Below are 22,931 nucleotides of genomic sequence, written 5' to 3'. Positions count from 1 at the left end.
GCCATTTTTGGTGCTCCTTAAGAAGGAGGACCTGGGAACCCATCCTAGAACGTTGCACTTAAGATTCTGTGTATTCATTTACATATCCTAACGGCTTCCCTGATTAGGGTTATGGGTTGAGAGAACTTTCAACAAATCCTCTTTCCATCTTTTAAATTATACAGTTAAAAGAAGACTCCCCTGTAATGAGTAAATACCCCTCCCTGACCCTTGGCATCAAGATTCTGTTGCTCAGTCTGGGCAAAACCACTTAAACTGCCTCTTGACCACCTAATGAGGTGATTTGCTTATGTTTTTAGTAAAATGACATGGAAAAGAAACAACCTCATTTTTTTTTCTCTTTAGATAAAAGTAAAGGCATCTGAAAATGCAGTGTGAGTCAGTATATGATATACATAATAAAATAAGACCTCAAAAATTTTCCTTTGAAGCATCTTGCTTAATAAAAGAATAAATAAAGTATATGCACATACATGAATCTAGAGGCAAATCTTTTAGTGTTTAGTTGCTCAGTCATGTCTGACTCTTTGCAACCCCATGAACTATAGCCTAGCAGCCTACTCTGTTCGTGGGATTCTCCAGGCAAGAATACTGGAGTGGGTAGCCATTCCCTTCTCCAAGGATCTTGCTGACCCAGGGGTTGAACCGAGGTCTCCTGCATTGCAGGCAGACTCTTTACTGTCTCAGTCACCAGGGAAGCCCGTAAGTCTTTTTAGGAAGAATGAAATATTTTCCAAGTAGTGTTATAGATAGAATTGGCCCTAAAAATGTGTGATAGATAAAAATTTGCCTCTTTCTAGTTCTTTATAGCACTTTTTTGTCTATTCTTGGAGACCCAGAGTTTCTGGACTTTAGAATCCAGCTCCAAAGAACTATCAGCTACCCTGTAGCCATCTTAAAATCCCCAACCCTAATAATGGTGCAAGATTTTGTTCTTCCTAGTGATTATTGCATTTTAGTAATAAAATGTTAAAGATTCAATGTGTTTAAGACCCCAAAGACTGGTATAAGTCTATGCCTCAGAGAGGTTTTTAGTTATAAACTTACCCTGGTACCCCCAAAAAAGACAGAAATCTAGAGTTGGGATTTGAAAAGGAATTGAGCCTTTTGTCTGGGGAAGGGAGAGGAGTTTTCAAAAAGTATATAGAGCATATGGAAGGGCAAAAAAGTGTGAGATGGTCTGTTCTAATTGGAGAATGCCACGTAGAGACTGAGGTGACCGAGAGCATGGGAAGAATGGAGGGAGATGAGGCTGGGGTAGGAAGTCTGGTTCAGAGAGCACAGGGCCTGGAAAGTCATGCTAATTTAGAAGGTGAGCAGCCAGTAGACATTGTTTGAGCAGCAGAAGTGAAAAAAACACACGGTGTATCTACTGTCAGAGCAGTGCTAGGAGGATCAGTCTCATTCATGTATTCAGAGGTCATCAGTTGAACACCTACTAGATTCTATGACGCTCTTCTCCTGCCTTCAATATTTCCCAGCTTCAAGGTCTTTTCCAGTGTGTTAACTCTTCACATCAGGTGGCCAGAATATTGGAGCTTCAGCATCAGTCCTTCCAGTGAATGTTCAGGGTTGATTTTCTTTAGGATTAACTGGTTCAATCTCCTTGCTGTCCAAGGGACTCTCAAGGGTCTTCTCTAGCACCACAGTTCCAAAGCATCAATTCCTTGGCACTCAGCCTTCTTTATGGTCCAACTCTCACATCCATACATGAGTACTGGAAAAACCACAGCTTTGACTATGGCCTGCCTGACGAGTCCGTAAATCAGATCCTTTGCCCATAGTGGGAGCATAGATGGCTGCATTGCTCTGCCTCTCAACTCTCCTCAATCTTTTTCAGCTGTCTTTGTACTTTTTTACCCATTGGAGAATTTTGTGATATTACCCTCTCAATGTTAATTGTACTTTTTAGTCATCTTAAAACATTGTTTTTCAATCTCTGGTCCTAACCTTTCTTTCCAGCATACTTACCCACTCCAAAAACCGTGCTTTCCAGAAAACAGTTGAAGTCTGATGATTCTCTGCCTTCTCATTCTTGGCTATATAGAAACTTAAGATGGCGTGATCATTTCCACTTCATTAAGCTACTTCTTTGTTGGTCAGAAACAAGTCTAGAGAAAAAAAAATCTCATTCCTACTCTCTTTTGACAGTGAATTTTCCAACAAGTCAGTTAAAAAAAAGCATCTGACATCTCCCAGAACCTTGAAATCCTCCCCAAAATACTGTGCGTTGCCAGAATATCTATTGTTTTGTATTTTAGGAACAATCTGCCCGTATTTCCTAGTCAGCCAGTCATTCCACAGTTAGCTCCTACGGTGATATGTTATTTTAGCTCTCTTTTCATCCTCACCCATGTGTTCTCTCCAGGAATCCGGCTCTTCTCTTGGAATCCCTTTTAAGATTTCTAGAACCTATTGGCTCCCATGCTTCCTCCTACTAGACTGTGGAATCACAGGATGCTATTTCTGCTTCAGATTATGTTTCATTCTTTCTAGAAAAAAAACCTTAGAGTAGTGAGATAGCTTTGGGAAACTATTTCTTCTCTATCTCCTCAGTATCACTGTCTTTTCAGTCATTACTTCTTGGCATTAGTTTTCTTTTAAGTCTTTATTGAATTTTCTACAATATCGCCTCTGGTTCTGTGCCCTGGCATTTTGGCCATGAGACATTCCGGATCCCAGATCTCCAGCCAGGGAGCAAACTCACACCCCCTGTACTAGAAGGTAAGGTCTTAACTACCAAACCTCCAGCGAAGTCCCAATCTTGGCATTAGTTTTTTTATTCTGTCACCTCACTTTTTTTTTTCTTTCTGCCTTGTTCAAGGTTACTTCTTCCACCTGTAGGAACCTCTTGTTCTCCCCAAGAATCTTGAGAGATAGGAGACATGCCTCCATTCCTTTCATCATCTTCTCTAACAAAAAGACAACCTTAAAAAAGCTGAAAGTGATATAACCATGAAAAGTCATTTATGGTCACATCAGAATGGAATGCCATATGGCACATTTTCTTCATGCCTCTAGAACAATTGCCTTATTGTCCATACCTCCTGGATTTCCCACTGAGATGCCGTGTTTTGCAGCTTTACTTCAAAACTTTCCTTCTGAACTACACAGGCCACATTTTCTTCACTACCAGTCTGCTGGGTGTATCAGGCTCCAGAAGCCATTGCCTATGAACTCAATGTGACACTCCTTATCCTTCATCACTCACCTGCGATAATCCAGCTGTTTGTTGATACTTAGTATCAGTTTGCACCAGCAAATTCAGTCCTTCAGTACATATAGGGCTATACCAGGCCTTTGGCTGAGTTTTTCCCAAAATATTTTATATATTTCAATCCCTTATCCCTAACTTCTTACCATATTTGTTTATCATTCTGCTTCTTATTTAATACCTAATGCTATTACCTACTAGTGTCAGGAACTGTGCTAATATTTTTCCTTTTATTTTCCTGGTATTGTGCTATGTGCATTTCCTCTATTAGTCATTGAATCTACACAGTTGCCCCCATGACATTAACCCTATCATTATCCTTACTTGCTGAAGAGAAAACCTGACATTTAGAGAAGTTTGGTAACTTAACCAAGGTCACAGAGTTCCTAAGACAGAGAGAGGTATTCTCTCCCAGGGGGGTTTTACTCTGGAACTTCAGATCTTAACTATTACCATATGCTACCTTACTCTATAGTGTTCATCACCATTCATATTAATTTAATATTTCTTAGTAACTTTGAAACCATGTTTCATTATCCTAATGGAAAAACTTTACTAGTTCTGGTTTTTCAAAAATAACTAGCTTAGATTTTCTTCACTGCTAGCCACTTTATTACCAATCTGAAAGCAAAGGAAAAAAAAACATATATAAAATGCTCCCAATATAAAATACAGAGCAAAGACAAGAACATTTCATTGGCTTTGATTTCTCTAGAGTCCACCGCCAAAGTAATTTACTTCCTATTCAGGGAAATCGTAGGTTTGAAATAAGATCTTATCCAGTCTTTACTTTTTTTTCCCTCTTGATTAAAAAAAAAGGTAAAACTTATTCACCTGGCACAGTCTGAATAGTTTCTATTTTTCTTTACCAGTTCCACAACCTGTATAATTGTCATTGAGAAGGACTTTCTAAATTAAATTAATTGCTCAGCCATGAGGATAATCAAAACCATTTTGAAAGACTATTAAATGTTTATTAATGAAAAGTTGGGATCTTTGAATTTTTCTATCATGCAGTACTATCTAAAGTATCCATATGGTTAGAAGAAAAACACATGCCATAAATAATACTTCGGCTGAAATTGTTGCCCTTACATCAGTTTTATTTTTATTGAAATTGGCTTCTTATCTTATGTTTCTAATATTTTTTTTTCTTTTTTTAAAAAAATTTTAGCTCCTAGTCAGACTGTTGCTCTGGTGACACAACCTGTGGTTGCCAAGGAAACCGCTGTCTCCAAACTAGAAATGCCATCTTCCTTGCTGTTGGAGGTCCCTGCACTGGCAGATTTCAACCGGGCTTGGACAGAACTTACCGACTGGCTGTCTCTGCTTGATCGAGTTCTGAAAGCACAGAGGGTGATGGTGGGTGATCTTGAAGACATCAAGGAGATGATCATCAAGCAGAAGGTATGGGGGAAAGCAGATCACAGTTGGCAGAGGTTTGCTTGAAAGTGAAGACTTTCCACAAGTCGCTTAACTCTCCTAGACCGTTTCCCACCAGTTTTCATGCAGCTTTTTTCCATCAGCCAACACACTCCTCTGTTTACTGTGTTCAGTCCAAATATGATCAAGGAAACAAATTAATGCCATTGTCTAAAACAGCCATGAACTGCACGGGAATACTGGGAGTAAAAAACATAACCCTTAAAGTATAGTTGACTTAATGAAATTCACTAAACAGCTAGTATTTTAAAAATCGATTTTACATCAAATAAATACCTCATTTGAGCTATTTACATTTAAACTGTTTGTTTTGGTACTCTGCAGCCAAAATATATTCCAGAATCAAATATAATAATCTGGGAATTGTTTATTCAGTCTTCTGAGTTGTCCATGCCAATTTTCCTCCTCCAGTGGTAATTGGATAATTAAAAAAAGGATAATTGAAAATAAGCTACAAACAAGAAAAGTAACAAAACATAATGCATTTTTAAATAACATAGATCTTAATATTCATATTTATTTAATGCTATGCTCAGACATGTTTTTTAATGCAGAGATTGCATTTCTCGGCCTCATTGCAATCCACTCTGCAAAATTATGACATCAATGAGAGACATAAGAATACACTGAAATAAATATGATTTACCTAGCTAGAACAAATATACTGTATGTCTTATATTTCTGAATGAATAAGAAAAGTACTTTTGAAAGTTTTATATGCTGTAGCTTTTCACGTGTAAATGATTTTTCAAGTCATTATTCTGAAGAAGTAATAAATTGTACTAAAGTTGTTTAGCTGTTACAGAGCTACTTTTTGGAAAAACAGGAAGTAGGGGAAGACAGATTTCTCTTTAAAATGAACTTCAGCAATTCAGTAAGAATGCAAAATATTTAATAGTAAGCAACCTGCATTTAAAGTATCTTAATCTTAGGCTCAGAAGACCTGAATTCAGTGGTCTTGTCTTTGTCATTTGCAAGTGGCATGATTGTAGTCAAACCATTCTCTGGATCTTGGTTTCCTCTTCTGAGAGCAAGGCTCAAAGAATTCACATTCGCATACATCATATCGTGTTGGTAATGTGTGAATATAAAGATATGTAAACATATATATAGTTAACTATATATTTATATAAATGTATAGTTGGTTTTATTACTACTTTATGACAAGTATCATTAGCCAAATTTTTCCAAAAAAGCTAATGAAACTCATAGACATCACACTCCTAATAAGTAGCAGAACAAAGATTCAAATCCAAGTCTGTCTGGTTTCTAAGTCTGTGTTCTTACTGTGTATACTGCCTGCCAGTATTAACTGTAAACTTGGCTGCCATTTGGTGATACGTGTGTATTTGTCTGTGTCAGATGCAGTGCTAAGCATTTTACAGTTGCAGTGTGCTGATATATACAGAGGGCTTCCCTGGTAGCTCAGTGGTAAAGAATCTGCATGCCAATGCAGGAGACTCAGGTTCAATCCCTGAGTTGGGAAGATCCCCTGGAGAAGGAAAGGCAACCCACTCCAGTATTCTTGCCTGGATAACCCCATGGACAGAGGAGCCTGATGGGCTACAGTCCATGGAGTTGCGAAGAATCAGACATGACTGAGTAACTGAGCAGACATGCACATTACATACAGAAACAAGAGGTACATTCTTTCACAGTATCATATTGAATTATACCAGTACTTCTGGAACTATCCCTAACCAGAGGAGGCAGTGTGTTATAATGTTTAAAACAAGGGCTTTGAAATTAGATTTCCTAAGTTTAAAGCTTGGCTCCTCTACTACAGCTGTGTGACCTTGGGTGAGTTATTCAACCTCTCTGAACCTGAGGTCATCTGTCTATACAATGTAGATAATGATGCTATCTTCCTTATAGGAGATCATGAGGATGTAATTGGGTTGTACATGGAAACGCCTCCCACCTTGCCTTGATCACTGAAACTATTCAACTAATGTTAGTGATTAATATTAGATTCTAAGCAAGCTATATAAATCTGCCTGTTCATGACCTTTGTGCTGTATGTCATATAATAATATTACATGAAAATAAGAGCTCATTTCCACACCTGGACCCCACTGTGCTCATGACATTACAGCCTCCTTTAAAAGCCAGTAGATACTAGAATGGGAAAGGTAGTATACACTGTCTTGTGAAATGTTTGATGCCTCTTCAAAGTGATGGTCTTTAAATTACAGGTCCAAAAGTAATTCAGGGAAGTTCAAGTGCCAAGTCTGGGGTCACAGAAAGCCAGTACAGTTGTCAATCCGATGGGAGATTGCTTCTGAAATCCACCAAGATCTGCAGATGCTCAAGTCCTATAGTTGGCAGATAGGGAGGGTCAACTCTGCTAATTTAAAAAACAAAACAAAACAAAACATGTAATTGGACCTGCACACTTCAAACCTGTGTTGTTCAAGGGTCAATTGTATATAAATCTGTTCACACATGCACACACACACACCTGTAATCTCTCTTCTCTTGCTAAATAGTAGGGATGCTTTTCCTGCTTCTTCCCCTTATATTGAAAAAAATTATAAAGATCTTGCCAATTCTTGCCTTGTATAGCTTCAGTCACTACATGATCAGTAAAATGACTCTAAACATTAAACAAATTGTGTGTGGGGGGGGATACAAAAAAGATGAGTTTGGGGAAATATTTATTATGATATCAGAAAATAAGTATTTCCTCTATATGGAGTTTTAAATAAAGGAATTCTAACTTTACTGTATGAGGTATAAGACATGAGGCAGTATCCCACAAGTGCTTTATAAACTGTAAAACACTATCTGCCTATTTATTCATATATTCTTATAGTAAGTTTATATTGAACTACTACTTAGTGCCTGGGAAATACAGAGTTGGACAAGATAGGAATGCATAGATTAAAGAAGATGAGGGAGGGGGAAAGCATTGACAGCACTCTGATAGAAATAAAGTTTAGCACATATTTAGCATTAATGATGTCCCAGCCACTTTTCTAAGTACTTTGTGTATACTCTGTGTGGGCTTAGTCACTCGGTCATGTCCGGCTCTTTGCAACCTCATGGACTGTAGCCTGCCAGGTTCCTCTGTCCATGGGGAGTCTCCAAGCAAGAATATACTGGAGTGGATGGCCATGTCCTCCTCCAGGGGATCTTCCCAACCCAGGGCTCAACCCAGGTCTCTCACATTGCAGGCAGATTCTTCACCATCTGAGACACCAGGGAAGCTCTTGTGTCTACTACTTAATGTTTACAACAATACTGTGAGACTTACACTGAAGCAACTTACCCACAGGGCTTCCCTGGTGGTCCAGTGGCTAAGACTCTGTGCTCTCAATACAAAGGGCCTGGGTTCAGTCCCTGGCTGGGGAACTAGATCCCACATGCTCCGACTAAGACCTGGTGAAGCCAAATAGAAATAATCAAATTTAAAAAAAAATAAAAAGAATCTGCCTAGCAGTGCAGGGGGTGAAAGTTCAATTCCTGGTTGGGGAACTAAGGTCCCACATGCTGTGGAGCAACTGAAGCTGTGTGTTGCAACTAGACAATCCATGTGCAACAATGAAAGATCCCTGCATGATGGAGCTAACACCTGATGCAGTCAAAAAAATAAATAAATATTTTAGGAGGTAACTTGCCCATGGACACAGAATAAAAAGACAACAGTGAGATTTGAACTCAAGCAGTCTGGTCCTGGAATCCCCACCCTTAATCACCACAGTCTTCTGCTTCCCTGGATATCCTCAGGTGATGCTCCAGAGACTAACTTCATGGCAGGGACATCTAACTCAGCCAGGGAGGAGGATGGATGTCAGAAAAAACTTCTTGAAGAAGATAAAACCTAAGCTAAGCATTCAGGAACAAGTTGGAATTAACCAGGTAGATTAAATGACAGAGGCCAAGTGCTTTTCACTGAGGTAAACAGTGCAGTGTTATAGATAGTTTGATTCCATCTGGCTGGAACTAAGGGGATGAGAAGGGAACTGATGTTGCATAGAGAAGTGTAGAGCTAAAATATGGGGATTCTTCCTTACCAGACTACAGAGAGTTTTTTTTTTTAATTGACATGTGATATTACAGTAGTTTCAGGTGTACAATGTAGTGATTGGATATTTTATCTATTACAAATTTTTACAGTTTAATTCATTAATCTGCTATAAAATAAGCCATCCTACACAACTATTACACTATTGACTAAGGAGTTCTGATTATGGCCCACAGGTGGTGGCAACCCTTAAGGAATTTTAAACAAAGAAGTGTTGATAAAAGCATCAAATGTAGTTTAGTTGCATATTATTGATAGTTAGGTTTCTCTCCATGCAAGCAACAGAAACATCCTCTGATTAAATCAAGCAGAAAGTAAACTTTCTCTAATTAGCACGAAGGCAGTGGGAAGAGATGGGGCTTCCCTGGTGGCTCAGTGGTAAAGAACCCACCTGCCAAGGTAGGAGACGTGGGTTCAGTCCCTGGGTCAGGAAGATCCCATGGAGAGGGAAATGGCAACCCACTCCAGTATTCTTGCCTGGGAAATCCCATGGACAGAGGAACCTGGCGGGTTACAGTCCATGGAATTGCAAAAGAGTTGGACAGGACTTAGCAACTGAACAAAAACAATGGAAGAAAACCCAGAAAAAGAAAAGGGATCTAAGTGTGCCTGGGCATTTAGTTAGCAGGCTCTACTCGAGTCTCCTTGCGATATTCTTTTTCTCTTTATTCTGTGTAGCTGTTCAAAATTTAAAGTCCTAGGAGTCCAGCTGACCTTGCTTAGGTCACACCCCACCTCTTAGCTAAAAGAGAGCAGAGAACATTGATTTAAACCTCTCTCCTTCCAAAGCTCCTTACACTGGAGGAGAGATCATTTACCACCCCCCTCCCCCCAGTCTAAGCAATATGTTTATTTCAACTTTGCAGTATAGAGACCTGAAATAAAACTATTTATGCCCCAGTACTATAAATATAATTTTGACACCTTCACATTCAGTAATTGGTTCTCCAAAAAACATAGATTGCTTTATGGATAATGTGAATGAAATGTGATAAATAAGCTTCATTTTTTTTGTAGAGATTAGAGTTGGGGGATTGTAATTGTAACTACAGAGCATCAGAAATTAGAAAAGATGATGTAACAAAACATCTTATGACTCTGGGAGAACTTAATTTTGATTTTATTAGCTTCAGATCAAACTTTAGGGATGCAGTGATTAAAATGTGGTCCCCAGAAAGGGAATAACAAGATGGCATTTGAATAAGTTAGCTTTTCATAGTTCTAGACGTGAAATTGAAAAATCACAGATTTGATATTAAGCTTCTGTTCTCCTTTAGCATAAATTGTTTAATTAAATTCTTATCTTAGAAAACTGGGGGCAGCTACCATTTAGAAATGAAGATAATATGTACTAAGTGAATTGCATTAAGCAAAAACTGGAAGTTAAAATTGCAACTATAATTTTGTAAAAGATTGTTATATGTAGTCATTTAAAATATTAAGCAACTTGACTGCTTAATTTTAGAGTAAAAAATATACTATTATAGAGTAATAGAGATGTGTGTGAAATATGCAAATTAAGCCTTTAAAAGTAAAATACCCATGAAGCTCTAAGTTTATTTTCTAAAATTGGGAATTTATAGCAGAGGATGATTTGTAATGGATAGTTTAGTGTCGGAGAAATCTGATAAAAAATGTTTTTCCTATTTCATCACATGTTTAAGTAAAATCTCTCTGAAGTAAAATTGTTTTGACAATTATTCACAGTTTTCTTTTACTGACATAATATATCCAGTGAAGGAGAAAATATGTCTAGAGTTTTTCTCTGAAAGTGATGATTAAATATGACCCTTAAGGAAGGGAAATTGGGGAAGAGTCAGAGGAAGGGGAGGAAAGAAAGAAAGAAAGAGGAGGGAAAGAAAGAAAGGGAGAAGGGAAGGGAAGTGGGAAGGAAGGAAGGAAAAAGATAAGAAAGGAGAAATAGAAGGAGGGATGGAAGGTAAGGAAGAGAGAGAGGTTGGGGAGCTAGAGTTGTGAATGGAAAACCTGGGCAGAGGTCGAGGCAGTGGATAGATAATTGGATTGTTATCAACGGATAGGATTTATGTGGCCATGAGATATCATTATGTTTTCTACTAGTGTCGTTTACCTGCACTAAATAAATTATAGTCTTTTTTCAAGTCATTTTGGCCAGGTGTTCAGGGTAATTCACCACTAAATCTGAACCACAGTCACTTGTATTGAATAAAGAATTGAATAGGGAAAGAGTTTTGTCCTCTAATAAGACCTCTCCAGGTTGGGGTTGAGACAAATTGACCAATCTGGACAAGATGATAATAGCATTGTTCAAGATTCATTTTTAACTGCACATTATACTGCTACCTGGGAGATTTCATTATCCAAAGATTGAATAAGCAGTTTTCATGGGTACAGTGTATATTTAAATGGGAAATAATTACTTGGATGTGCTTAATTTTTTTTATTGTTAAGGTCAGAGTCTTTAATAAAAATTCTATGATTATTTTTTCCAACTCTCGCTGTATCTACACAAAGAACAATTGAATGGCTCCAGAAGCATTCTGATTATAATTTTTGTCAAATACATTCAACCATAATCTGATGACAAAAGAACATGTCTAGCGTCAATTTAGAAGGATTAAGTGGAACACTGTGGGAGTTGGGGGAGACTGGCATCAATTGTTTAAACTAAATACAGAATAGTTCTTGGTATTATTTCTATTGCCATGAGCATAGAAGAAAAGTGGGTATTACAAATAGTTTCCCTTATTCAACAAATGAGAAAGGTTACGGATAATATAGTAACTTGGTATACAGTCACTTCATGAATATAGATGTGAAGTCACTCAGTCATGTCCGACTCTTTGCAACACCATGGACTGTGTAGCCTACCAGGCTCTTCCATCCATGGAATTTTCCAGGCAAGAATACTAGAGTGGGTTGCCATTTCCTTCTCCAGGGGATCTTCCCAACCCAGGGATCGAACCTGGGTCTCCCGCATGGCAGTCAGAAGTTTAACCGTCTGAGCCACCGGGGAAGCTGATGCCCTAATGTAAATACAGACCTCTTGGGAATAGATGTTTCTTCTTTTTCCGTGGGCCTACCTCTTCTTAAACATCTCCTCATTTCTCCACTAAAATAAAAGAACCAACAGTTTATTTCCATGGGTATCCAATAGATTTCAAAAGTTAGATGACAGTCATCTTAGTTTGAGGAGATTAATTATTCTGTTCTTATCTTTTCTCAAACAACCATCCAGTGTTCATCATCTCATCTGTTCTTTTCTGCACAACCTTGTTTAAGAAACACCATACCAGAGTTTCCTGTCTTTCTATATGTAGAAGATGTGTTGCATTCTACAGAAAGTAATGTGGCACTATGTTTGGCTGAAGATATTTGCAAATTTGTACTACAATTATCTTCTGAAAAATGTGCATGTCTCCTGTAGAAAGCTGTGGATCACTATTCTACATGCAGTTTTCTTTCCTTACCTCATGAGAGCCAATTTCACTGTTATCTTCACTGAAGATCATTAAGATATGTCATCAGTAGTATGGCTTATACTCTCAGATCATGGCAAAATTAACTCCCATAAAATACAAAAGTCAAAGAGTTTCAAACACACAAAAAAATCCATTTTTTAAAATACTATAATAACCTTTTTTTATGGAAAATGACATACAATTTTTTTTGCTTAATGATAAACATGAGCTTTACCAAACCACATATTTCAGTGTCTGTGAATGGAAATGCAAATCTTACTACATTTCAATTCAGTTCACTGTAAAATTTTCTGTCAAAACCTTGTCAAGTAAAATTGAACCATGATATTTACATAAATTCTGTTAAAAGCCAATATATTGTGTTTTCAATGAAATACCATTGGGATTCTGATAAGGAAGTTTATGTTTGCCACTGTTTTTAAATAGTGAATTGTATTTATAAATGTTCTTGCTTGGGTTTAGATAGGGATTCCTTTATATGAAATGGCTTTTGTTTTTTTTTTTTTTTTTCCATAAAAATACCTAAAATCCAGGATCTTTTCTCTTCTCTAAGAAAGCTATATAAGTAATTCAGTGTCTCTGAATCTTTTTTGAAAGCTGCATAATGTTATTATACACTAACTATTATTACCTGCTTTGGGGGCTTTTATAATGTGGGGTCTTTGAAGTCTATTATTGAAGTTACAGTGTGTTATGAAGTAGACTCTTATTACTCACTGTTAAGGTAATACTAGGTAATGTTAGTGTCAGGTACATGCTACTCTGTTCATTAATTCAACAAATTGTCTTTGAAAACCCATGTTAGAAAGTATATTATAAAATGATGTTGGAAAGTGATAGTGGAATAAGTTTGAATTTAAATTTGATTTCCTGTGTATGTTAGCAGATAATTGAAGAAGATATAAAGCATTGATCACGCATCACTATTAGTGTTTTTGTTCATTTAGCCACAGTTTTCTATAAACAATTACTTAGGTTACAGTGATATATATATATTTGGTAGATACTTTTAATAGTCTGCAATGAAAACAAATACTACTACTATTTTCTTCCCTCTCTCAGTTCCTACTTTGGAGACCTCTGACTTGCAATGTCACGTGGATTATATTTATATTAGAAATATAATGACTACCTTTTAATTGCTTTCAGTATAAGACTGGTTTTGTTCATCTATTGTTTATTGAACACACGCTGGTGAAAGACGTCAGTGTTATCTACTCTTGGGGATTAAAAATAAGAATAATTTAGGCTCCAATTTTAGAGTGTTTCTTCTGTGAGGGAAGGATAAAAAACAGAGAGTGATAATTACCACAAGAGAAAAAAATGATATGGTGTTTTCAGTTTTATATATATTTGAATGAATGAATCATTTATTTTCTCCCTCTTAATATGTGCCTCCCTCTCTCATGTAGAAGACAATTAAACTAGACTTCTCTTTCCAGATGTCTTACTAATCTTTAATAACCTAGGGGTAGATATTTATTTTTGTGTGATATGTTTAAAACTCCAATGTTTTAAAATTGCATAAACTAAGGTTCAGTTCGGTTCAGTTTCTCAGTCGTGTCTGACTCTTTGCAACCCCATGGACTGCAGCACACCAGGCTTCCCTGTTGATCACCAACTCCCGGAGCTTGTTCAAACTCATGTCCATCGAGTCAGTGATGCCATCCAACCATCTCATCCTCTGTCGTCCGCTTCTCCTCCTGCCCTCAATCTTTCCCAGCATCAGGGTCTTTTCAAATGAGTCAGTTCTTTGCATCAGGTGGCTAAAGTATTGCAGTTTTAGCTTCAGCATTGATCCTTCCAGTGAATATTCAGGACTGATTTCCTTTAGGATGGACTGGTTGGATCTCCTTGCAGTCCAAGGGACTCTCAAGAGTCTTCTCCAACACCACAGTTCAAAAACATCAATTCTTCAGCGCTCAGCTTTCTTTATAGTTCAACTCTCACATCCATACATGACTACTGGAAAAGCCATAAACTAAGGTAGCTGATTGGTAAATTTCCAAGGTCATCATAGCTTCATTGTTTTTGAGAGAGAGGCAGTAACATGTGGCCATGTTCTGTTATCTTTTATCCATTTACTAAAAATGATACTCGAGTTTCTAGAGTGATTGGAGTTAATTCTTTACTAGATTTATAATAATGACTTTGAATATAATTTTAATAATTCATAAAACCTTCCAGATATCCTTATCTTTATATTTTAGATTCTGTGTAAACAAGTAGCATCATACTCAAGAACTACATATTTCTTGTGATTTATTCAAGGAAAAAATGGCTTCCATATTGTTTATCTCAAGAATAGAAATAGTTGGATTTACCTGACATAGTCTCCCTTCAATTATGACAGGAGAATAAACTTTGTAATGATAGACTTCATCCTCCCCCCCCACCCAAACTGATTTAATCTCTGTTCAGCTCTAGGATTATTTTGAAACCTTCCAACAAGAAGTAAGAAAATGAAAGCCAGGGGGAAGGGTTGGGGCAAAAAGAGCATAGATAAATCTCTACTTAAGACGGTGGAGAGAAGAGAATAATTTACACTTAACTCCTTCATGTTTTTTCCTTGTAAACCTGAGGGAAAACAATCTGTAGCAACTCTGTGGAGACTAAGCTTTTCTGTCATGTCATATTATATAAAAATCATAAAAAGCTGCCACTTTTAGAGCCATAAATGCCCTTTGAGAAATTTGACATGAAAATCAAACTGCCACTTTACCACACTTACCCATGTTCGATTTTTTTTTTTTTTAGTTATATAATAGGTGTTAGGCACTAGAAGGAGACAGTTATTGGGGGCAGATAATAGCAGCTGGAAAGAATGCAAGCAGGCAAGAAGCTATATATAAGGAGATTTTACAGTAAAATTGTCCTGTAAATCAAAAGGAGGATGCATTTTATTTTTAGCATTAGGAAACTTTTTAGATGAGAACTGTGCAGCCATTTCAAGGTGTGAATTCTAATCAAATCCAATTATGAAGTAACCACATCAATGACTTAAGGTTCCTTCATACTCCTTAAAGTTGATCATAATGATTAGAAATGTAATGTTGACTGGTTTGTCAGAGCATTAAAGCCTTTGAGGTCTTGCCATGCCTTCTCAGTGAAACTTGTTTTGATAGCTCCAATCTGTATTGGTCTTCTTAATCAATAATTGACTATAATATTATTTTGCCATTTAAGTATATGTTTTTTGTAAAGCTGCTTCTGTTGTCTTGAACCTCGCTTATAAACATTTATTGTCATTTGACTTTTTATATTCTTTTATTCTAGCCTTTGAAATGAATTTAAATTCTCTTAAAGACAGGCATACTATTCTATTTGCTGTAGCAGCTAAAGGCATACGTCGTGTTTTATAAATATTGTTGATTTACTTTATCTTCATGGATGACTAGTTTTATTTAGCATTTGGAATATAACAATCTGTTATAGAGCCATTTGCATATTTATGTTTATTTTATTTTTTAAATGCAGTGTGATTTATGTCTGTTTTTGGTCAGTGATGGATGAAAGACTCCTGGGAATTAAATTTGCCACATCAAGTAAAAACAATTATAGTTTTAGACTCTAAGAATTTTAGGAACTAAAGGACCATATTTTTCCCAATTAATACTGTTCAGATTGTGTTTGGCTGCATGTGACAAAATCCTCTTAACAGTAGCTTATCCAGCTAGGAGTTTTTTTTGTTTGTTTTTCTTACCAAGCAAGACCTTCAGAATTATGTATTCCAGGGTAAGTCCAGCAGCCACAAACTCCTGTGTCCCAACTCTTCCTTGAGCCATCCCAGCCATCCTAAATGTTTGACTTTCACTCCTTCCTGTGATCTCAAGGTGGCCCCCTTGCCACTAATCACTATGTCTCTGACTTAACGTGGAAAAGGGGGAATGGGGAGAGTAATGCATGTGCCCAGGTATGTCAGCTCTTACTTAAAAGGAAAGCAAAAGCCTTTCTGACAGCCTCACATAGAAGAGGTCTACTTAGACTACAGCAGTGTGTCACATGACTGCTCCTAGCTTTAAGTGATTCTGGGAGGATAGACTATTTTAAATAAGTAGTTGAGTTTCTTTATTTTCAATTCAGAAGAAAACTGGTGACCTAATCCTAAAACCCTGCCATTCTGAGCAAAATTTGGATTTTTTAGTTAAAAAAAGAATGGGTATTTGGTCAGCAAGTGGTTATGTCTGATGAAAGTGAAGTGAAAGTGAAAGTATCTCAGTCCCTTCTGACTTTTTGCAATCCCGTGGACTATAGCCCAATAGGCTCCCCTGTCTATGGGTTCTCCAGGCAAGAATACTGGAGTGGATTGCCATTTCCTTCTCCAGGGGACCTTCCTAACCCAGGGATCGAACCTGGGTCTCCTGCATTGCAGGCAGATTCTTTACCATCTGAGCCACCAGGGAAGGCCTATGTCTGATAGTATGTTCTTAACTAAAGGATATTTCTCTACTTTAAACTTAAGTAGCTTTTTAAAAAATTAATTAGTTGTGGAATCTTTGATCTTCTTTGTGGCATGCAAAATCTTTAACTGTGGCATACGGGACTAAGGCTCCTGACCAGAGATTAAACCTGGGCCCCCTGCATTGGGAGTATAGACTCTTAGCCACTGGAACACCAAGGAAGTCCCTAGAGTTAAATAGCTTTTAATTAGCTTAAAAAATGATGTAATTTTTCTCTTGTCTTCTTAGTTCTTTCTTTGCAGATGGTATGGAGGTGTGAATGAAAGAATAACCCTTGGATGAATGTTTAGTAGTAGATAGCACTTATTTTACTCTACAACCATGCAGTACAAAGGTCACTGAAAACAATGTAAATTAAGTGAAAAATGGAAATGCATTGTGTTTGTATGTCCTATTCTCAAGGAATAACTTCCTAACTAACCAAATGTGCAATACACTAATCATATGTGGCTATTTAAATTTCAGTTAATCAAATTTTGAAATCAGTTCTTTAGTTGCACTGGCCACATTTCAAATGCTCAGTAGCCACATGTGACTAGTGACTACCATATTGGACAGTGCAGATAGAAAACATTTCCATCACCGCAGAAAGTACTATTGGACTTCTGCTGCTGCTGCTAAGTCACTTCAGTCGTGTCCGACTCTGTGCGACCCCATAGACGGCAGCCCATCAGGCTCCCCCATCCCTGGGATTCTTCAGACAAGAATACTGGAGTGTGTTGCCATTTCCTGCTCCAATGCGTGAAAGTGAAAAGTGAAGTCCCTCAGTTGTGTCCAACTCCCAGCAACCCCATGGACTGCAGCCTACCAGGCTCCTCCATCTATGGGATTTTCCAGGCAAGAGTACTGGAGTGGGTTGCCATTGCCTTCTCTGACTATTGGACAGTGCTGTTCAAAAACATATGCTCTTTGTTTAACTTTATTTCAGACATCAAGGAAACAAAATTAAAAAAAAATTATTTCATTCACTTGTTTTACTACCTCCGAATGTTTTTAAAATTGGAGGAGAAAGAAGACACTTTCATAACAGCTTTAATAGCCTGACAACTTCTGAAGCAGTCCATTAGCATCAATATACATAGTATTAGGTCATCAGTTTTCATGTTCTGAATAATTAAAACCCACATACACTCATGGAGTTCAAGGAAAAATGCAAACAATTAGAAGATTACCTGTTCTAACACGATGATGTAACAAGAAAACAAACATTAGGGCCTATTTAATATAAAATTTATTTTAAAAATATCAAGGTTTTCCTCCTTGTCTGCATTGCCCTTTTCATAATATAACTTCTTTACTTGGTCTTGACCTTTCATTGCAAGCCCCAGTGTTCACTTGGCAATCCAGGCTCATTTCATTGCAGCACTCTCCTAAGACACAAGTACATAGACTTTTTTATCTTCTTTCTCAGCCCATGCTCCAGCAAGAACAACCACTCTTGCCTTTCCTAATCAATTGTGATGCTGTTTAAAAAAAAAAAAAGATGATGAGTGTTAAAATTTTGACCAGCAAATATACTGTTATTCCTAAGTGAGAGAATATCTCAACATTTTCCCAGCTGTTTTCTGAACACTAGATCCATCACATGTTAATAGATATTCGCCATGAAAAAGTCAAATAAGCTGAGAAATGTACATGCACTTTACCTATCATAAATATCCACAGTGTACATCACTATAGCAAAGTCACTGATGAGTCCTGCACAATTGTTAATGTCATTTAGGTCAGCATTTTTCTGTCATTTCTCCATGCAAATCATTTGTGTAGAATATCTTGAGGACCACAGTTAAAGAAACTGTTCATTTTTCTTAGTGAAATACTCATGTCATTGTGAGTCACTTGATTTCTATATATACAATTGTTTTTTACCAAATTAATATTTCAAAAGTCTTTCTTCTTGGCACCAAATCTATAATGTATAAAGTTATTAGTAGGATAGAAATTTTGCCTCTCACTATTGTATAACTCCCTGGAGCAGGAAACGACAGCCCATCCCAATACTCTTGCCTGGGAAATCGTTTGGTAGCTCAGTGGTAAAGAACCCACCAGCCAAGCAGGAGATGTGGGTTTGGTCCCTGGGTCGGGAAGATCCCCTGGAGAAGGAAATGGCAACCCACCTCAGTATTCTTGCCTGGAGAATCCCATGGACAGAGGAGCCTGGTGGACTATAGTCCATGGGGTCACAAAACAGTTGGAATGATTTAGTAACTAAGAAACAACAATAACAATAATCATATACCTACCAGGGAGCTAGACATTCTCCCGAATAAATATCTGAGGGAAATAAATTAGCACAGTATTCTGTAAAATTAGTATTGTGTATAAAATATATATTACATATAATTATCTTTAAAATATTATTTATTAAAATATGCAGGAGATTTTAAAGAGCAACACACAATATAAGGCAGTATTTAAAGGCATTAAAATGCCTATATACATTTTAGCATTTTCCCATATAAAAATCTACGGAGAAGGCCATGGCACCCCACTCCAGTACTCTTGCCTGGAAACTCCCATGGATGGAGGAGCCTGGTAGGCTGCAGTCCATGGGGTTTCTAAGAGTCGGACACGACTGAGCAACTTCACTTTCACCTTTCACTTTCATGCACTGGAGAAAGAAATGGCAACCCACTCCAGTGTTCTTGCCTGGAGAATCCCAGGGATGGGGGAGCCTGGTGGGCTACTGTCTATGGGGTCGCACAGAGTCGGACACGACTGAAGCGACTTAGCAGCAGCAGCAGTAGCAGCATATAAAATCTAAAAGACAAAAATCACATGCTTTCCACATTTTGTTTGAAATGGAAAGCTTTGTCTCTTTCTTTGAGTGTTCAGTTACAGAAATCTGCAATGAGAATGCATAAGAGCCTAATTCTATTTATATTTATTCTCATTCATATAAAGTTAATACTTCATGTTTTATAAAATATATAATATATTACTAAAGTATAACATTTTGAATAAATATAGTTTAGTATGGGTGGGTCACAATTTTTTAAATGGTAGGTATGCACAAAGTTTAGTGACTAATGTGTCAGATGTTCCTCAATGTGTCAGATGTCGGTTGTTGCTGGGCCTATTATTAGGTACCCTTGGTACTTCTGATTGTATTATTAATTGTCCCCTCAAGAGAACTTATCATATGATATGAAACATTAAGCAGACTTAGTTAATATAAAGACCTCTCTCATTATTTTCTTTAACTCTTCTTTACTAAATAGAAAACTACTTTTTCAATAGAAAGCAGAGAAGTGGCAGCCTCAGATATTTTCCTAGAATTTGTTTCTTTAAATCTTTTTTTTAAACAACCAGAAGGCATGTTCTACCTAATTTCTCTTCTTTCTCTGACCCTTAAAGCTTAGGTTTCAAAGTAAAAGTTAATTTGTTTTAAATTGCTTAGAAATATCCTTTATTTGACCAACTTCCAAATGGCATCAGACCTACTTTTAACCTTGTATATTAAACCTCTTATCCAATTTTTAAGACATAAAAAAAAGTGTCATATCTTTTCCTTCAAAAAAAATAAAGCAGTTGTAATTTTAAGTATTTGGAAAGGTGGGTGAGGGATATTTTTTGATCGTTTAGTTATTTTTGGCTTCTCAGTACATACCTACTTACTTCAAACACCTCTAATTATGTGGCAGTTTATTGTACGTGATGATGAAACTCACCGGTATTTTTCAACCTCCCATCATTTTTTGTTTTTGTTTTTTTAAGGTATAATTCCATGCTAAAGCCCTATTTTAGTTCGCTTTTTTTTTTCTTTTTGCTCAGTGTTATTTTTATTTTGTCATCAGGATCAGGTGGCCTATAATTCTTTAAAGGAATAGAATAGATAACTGATTTACAAATTCACTAAAGATGAGATGCAATTTTTCTTTCCCCTTATCAGAAAGTCTGCAGTCAATTATAGTTTTCCTATTAGGAAAGCATTTATTTGCCCCTAAATACTAACTATCAAGTCATGCTAGCACATTCTTAAATTTTACCTTTAAGAATGAATTTATTTGGCTTTGAGCATTGACCTGAAAGTTTCCTAAAATAATGCTTTGTAGCCTTACAGATAAAACTCATCTGAATTCTCAACTCCAGATATATAAGCAGTGTAATTCATCTTTGTTTGTTTTTCCTAGCCAAATAAAATTCAGCTCCAAGTCTTTCTTCTAGGGTAGCCAGGGATCCAGTGTCTTGGTCATTTTTCAGGTTTCCTCCTCCTCTTCAGGATCATTTGAGAGTCTTTGGGAGGCTTGTGGGTATGCAAAAATCTCCTAGATGATATTACAGTTCTACCTTTTTTTCTGTGTCTAGTAGTCTCATTCTAGATCATTTTCTAAAATCCAAGGTTTTCTGAAACAAAAATTCAGTTTGTGAATTTTGGAGGCAAAGAAATCCAGGTTTCAGGGGCACAGCCATGCCTGCCATCTAAAAAGGAAAAAGGAAACACACCTGTTTTTTACATTTAAAGACAGAATACAATTTCTTTCTCAATCAAGTTATCTTACCACCCTGTTCTTAAAAATCTTAGAAGATTGCTTGCTAAGAGATTCTGAAAGAAAGCAGGAAAGAGAAGCTAAGGAATCCTAAGAGAGATGAGATCTGTGTTAGTTCCTGTTGACTCTGAGGCTGTCACATCTAGGGGATGGCTTATGGGCATTTACCTGTCACTGAGCTTACAGGGAAAACAGGACTGATTTTTAAAATTACCTTATAGTCTATGATATAATTTACTGACTAAATCATAATAAATTTAAGAAGGAAAATGAGTGTCATTATTCATAATGTCAGAGAATAATATTTGTCCAGAGTAAACTTGATACATAGTAACCTTATCTATAGATGAGGAGAGAAAATTAAAATAATATTAACACTTCACAAACTGAATTATGTAAATAATAGATCCTTTCTTAGAAAACCTGAAGTTAATGTTTTTTTATAATCTATTTGAGAAAAGCAGAAAGTCAACGAGCAATTGAGGCATGATGAAGTAGATTTTATGATCTAATAAAACGAGTTAAATTTCCTTTAGACTAAATCTGGCCATAAGTGAGAATATTTTCAATTGCGACTAATAGAAAATCCAATCCAAATTGGCTTTAATAAGAAAAGGACTTTATTGACTTATATAACAACAACAACAAAAAAAAACAACTTATGTGGGCTTCAGGCATGGCATGCTCAAGCTTCCAAGGTCATTGCTCAGTTTTGCCCTTCGATATTTTCATAGTAGTTACAGTATACATTTCACCTATCATACTATATTGAAAGGAAATAAAACTTTCCTTCTCGACCCTCAAATGAAAGTACTGAGCTTCTCCCTGATTGAACTAGCATATGGCCTAACATAAATTCATGCCTAAACAAATCACTGTGGCAAGGAGAATGAGAATTCCTACCCTTATTCCTTGATTTCACAGAATTAGATGATGTGAACAGTACCAACACACATATTCTAGTCACTACTTCATGTTAAAGGGAACTGACAGTTGATCAAGAAAGGCTTTGCAGAGGAGTCAATATTTAGATGAACTGTAATTGCTTTATAACCAGACTAACAGTCTTATAAACAAGGTTCATTTTTTGTTTCATTCTATTTTCCTATTTCTTGGTAGTGTTTTATACATAAGTCTGACATGAAAGAGAAAGAAGACACAGGATATTATCTCTTTGGGCATTTCATTGTCTTTCATCTCACATAAAGAGAAATGGAATGTATTATATAAACATATAAATAAGGATTTCCAACTGATAAATGGGAAATATTGTGTCATTAACTTCACTCCTTTTTTTTTCTTTTCCCCTTTTTCTTTGTCAACTCTTAAATGACATCACCAATTATCAGCTTTTATTCATAAAAAAATTTAATATTTTAGTAAAGCACACTGTTGTTATAATGTGGATACTACCCCCTCTCCTCCCAAAGAAAGGCAAGACTAAAGAATGCTCAAACTGCCACATAATTGCACTCATCTCACACACTAGTAAAGTAGTGCTCAAAATTCTCCAAGCCAGGCTTCAGCAATACATGAACTGTGAACTTCCAGATGTTCAAGCTGGTTTTAGAAAAGGCAGAGTAACCAGAGACCAAATTGCCAACATCCAATGTGTCATCAAAAAAGCAAGAGAGTTTGAGAAAAACATCTATTTCTGCTTTATTGATGATGCCAAAGCCTTTGACTGTGTGTATCACAATAAACTGTGGAACATTCTGAAAGAGATGGGAATACCAGACCACCTGACCTGCCTCTTGAGAAACCTGTATGCAGGTCAGGAAGCAACAGTTAGAACTGGACATGGAACAACAGACTGGTTCCAAATAGGAAAAGGAG

The 22,931-nt window shown here is 36.7% G+C and overlaps 1 protein-coding gene across 7 annotated transcripts in view; it reads left to right on the top strand.

Moving 5' to 3' along the window:
- The window catches only part of DMD (dystrophin), a 2,261,655-nt gene that overhangs the window by 1,578,055 nt on the left and 660,669 nt on the right, over positions 1-22,931 (top strand). For all 7 annotated transcript variants that reach the window (XM_070462101.1, XM_070462106.1, XM_070462102.1 and 4 more), the window contains one exon: positions 4,389-4,621. In XM_070462101.1, the coding sequence (XP_070318202.1) occupies positions 4,389-4,621 (233 nt within the window). The remainder of the gene's footprint in view (positions 1-4,388; positions 4,622-22,931) is intronic.

The sequence above is a fragment of the Odocoileus virginianus genome, chromosome X (assembly GCF_023699985.2).
Source record: "Odocoileus virginianus isolate 20LAN1187 ecotype Illinois chromosome X, Ovbor_1.2, whole genome shotgun sequence".
NCBI lineage: Eukaryota > Metazoa > Chordata > Mammalia > Artiodactyla > Cervidae > Odocoileus > Odocoileus virginianus.
The sequence above is the reverse complement of the archived record's forward strand: the minus strand, read 5'-3'. Positions and strand labels throughout refer to the sequence as shown.